The 2,174-nt window shown below is 38.0% G+C and overlaps 1 protein-coding gene across 1 annotated transcript; it reads left to right on the top strand.

Moving 5' to 3' along the window:
- The first annotated feature begins 894 nt into the window (after positions 1-894).
- On the top strand, positions 895-1,812 carry LOC113331363. The gene is made up of 2 exons (XM_026578075.1): positions 895-1,148; positions 1,269-1,812. Exons 1-2 carry the CDS (start codon positions 895-897, stop codon positions 1,810-1,812), a joined length of 798 nt encoding a protein of 265 aa, XP_026433860.1.
- The last annotated feature ends 362 nt before the right edge of the window (positions 1,813-2,174 follow it).

Here is a 2,174-nt window from a genome sequence, read left to right as displayed (position 1 = left end):
TATATCTACCACTAGAAAAGACTTAGGTGAGATCCAAGTCTCCAATCCCACTGACACCAATACCACTTCCAGACTCAAAGCTAGACTTGAGTATCTCTATAACTTAGAAGAGTTGTATTGGAAAGAAAAATCCAGGGAGGTTTGGCTCATGTAAGGTGACAGAAACTCACTCTATTTCCATAGAGTCACTCTCTATAGGAGGAAAAGGAATGCTATTAGCTGGATAAAGAATTCCCAAGATACTATTCTAACTGATAGAGATAGTATTGGAACTTCTTTCATAGACTATTTCAAAAACCTTTATTCTTCCCATCCTCAGCAATTTCAGGAGGAAATCTTGGCTGACCTCCCCATCAAATTCTCTGATGAGGATAATGCTTCTCTAAATATGCCTCTTTCTCCCGAGGAGATTAAGAATGTTGTTTTTAAAATGGGAGGAAAAAAGGCTCTAGCACTTGATGGTTTTACTGGCCTTTTTTATCAAAAACACTGAGACATTATGGGGATGATGTCATTGACATGACTCAAACCTGCTTCAGAACTGGGAATATTGCTAAGGTTTTTAACCATATTAATATTGCCCTTATTCCTAAAATCCCTTTACCTGAACTTGTGTCTCAGTACAGACCCATTGGGCTTTGCAATTTCATTTACAAAATTCTCTCTAAAACTCTTGCTAATAGACTTAAACCTTTTATGAACACAATAATATCCCAAAATCAAAGTGCCTTCATACCAAAAAGGAGCATTTCTGATAATATTCTTCTAGCTAATGAAGCCATATATGATGTCAATCACAATAACAAAACTGAAGTTATAACAACCATGAAACTTGATATGTCAAAGGCTTATGATAAGCTTGAATGAGATTTCTTAGAGAAAGTGCTGACTAAAATGGGTCTTTCTCACCACTGGGTCAAGCTTATAAACCAATGTGTCTCTACTGTTTCCTACTCTGTTTTCCTCAATGGTAGTCCTACTGGTTTTTTCAAACCAGAAAGAGGTCTAAGACAGGGTGACCCTCTTTCTCCTTATCTCCACATTATATGCTCTGAAGCTCTATCCTCTTACATTGATAATCTTCAGAAAAGGGGTATTGTAGAGGGTATTAAGGTTTGTAAAGATGCCCCTGAAATGACACATCTTTTGTTTGCTGATGATTCTCTTTTTTTTTTCTAAAGCCACTGCCCAGAATTTTCTTGTCAATAATATTATTTGGCTTTTGGGAAAGAAATAAATTTTGAAAAATCTGGTATTCTGTTTAGCAGGAAAATTCCTGAACATAGGAAAGCTCTTTTGACCAATATTTTAGATATTCAAAGCAGGGATCTGGGAGAGAAATATCTTGGAACTCCTACTATTTTTCAAGCTTCTAAAATCCAAACTCATATGGGAATTCTACAGGCTGTGGATGCCAGAATCACTGTCTGGCTTCATAAGCTTTTATCACAGGCTGCTAGAACTACCCTTATTAAACACATTGGCCAGGCTATTACTCTCTTCCAAATGGGTGCCTTTCTTATCCCTAAACACCTCTGTAAACAGATGGATTCTCATCTCAGTAAGTTCTGGTGGAGGGAAACTTTAGACCCAAAAGATAGAAAACTGCATCTGCTTGGTTGGGACATTCTTTGCTCCCCCAAAGCAAAAAGAGGTTTGGGTTTTATAAAGGCCGAACTAAACAATCTTGCCATGCTAGCTAGGAATGCTTGGAGAATTATTGAAAATCCTGATTGCTTGTTAGCTACTGTTCTTAAGGCCAAGTATTTCCCAAGAACTGATTTCTTGAATGCCAAGTGCACTGATAAATGATCTTGGACCTAGAGGTGCTTGCATGCCATAAAAGAACTGATTAAGACTTTTATTTCTTGGATTGTGGGGGATGGGCAATTTATTGACCCTTGGTGTGATAAATGGATACCTACTCTGGGTTCTGCTACACCAAACCCCCTAATCCCACCTAACCCCAATGTTAGAGTGTCTTACTTTATTAATCCTCTCACTAGAAACTGGGATGTTTCTAGACTTAATACCCACTTTGACAATGCTTTCGTTCAGAAGATTGTTACCATTCCCTTAAGCCAGCTTTGCACTCCTGATAGGAGGGTTTGGGATCTTTCAAAGAATGGCAAATTTACCTCTAAATCTGCCTATATGGGACTCAGAAGCCTTAG

This window comes from Papaver somniferum, unplaced genomic scaffold (genome assembly GCF_003573695.1).
Source record: "Papaver somniferum cultivar HN1 unplaced genomic scaffold, ASM357369v1 unplaced-scaffold_125, whole genome shotgun sequence".
NCBI classification, from domain to species: Eukaryota; Viridiplantae; Streptophyta; class Magnoliopsida; order Ranunculales; family Papaveraceae; genus Papaver; species Papaver somniferum.
Note: the sequence above shows the minus strand (reverse complement) of the source record. Positions and strands in the feature narration are given on the sequence as shown.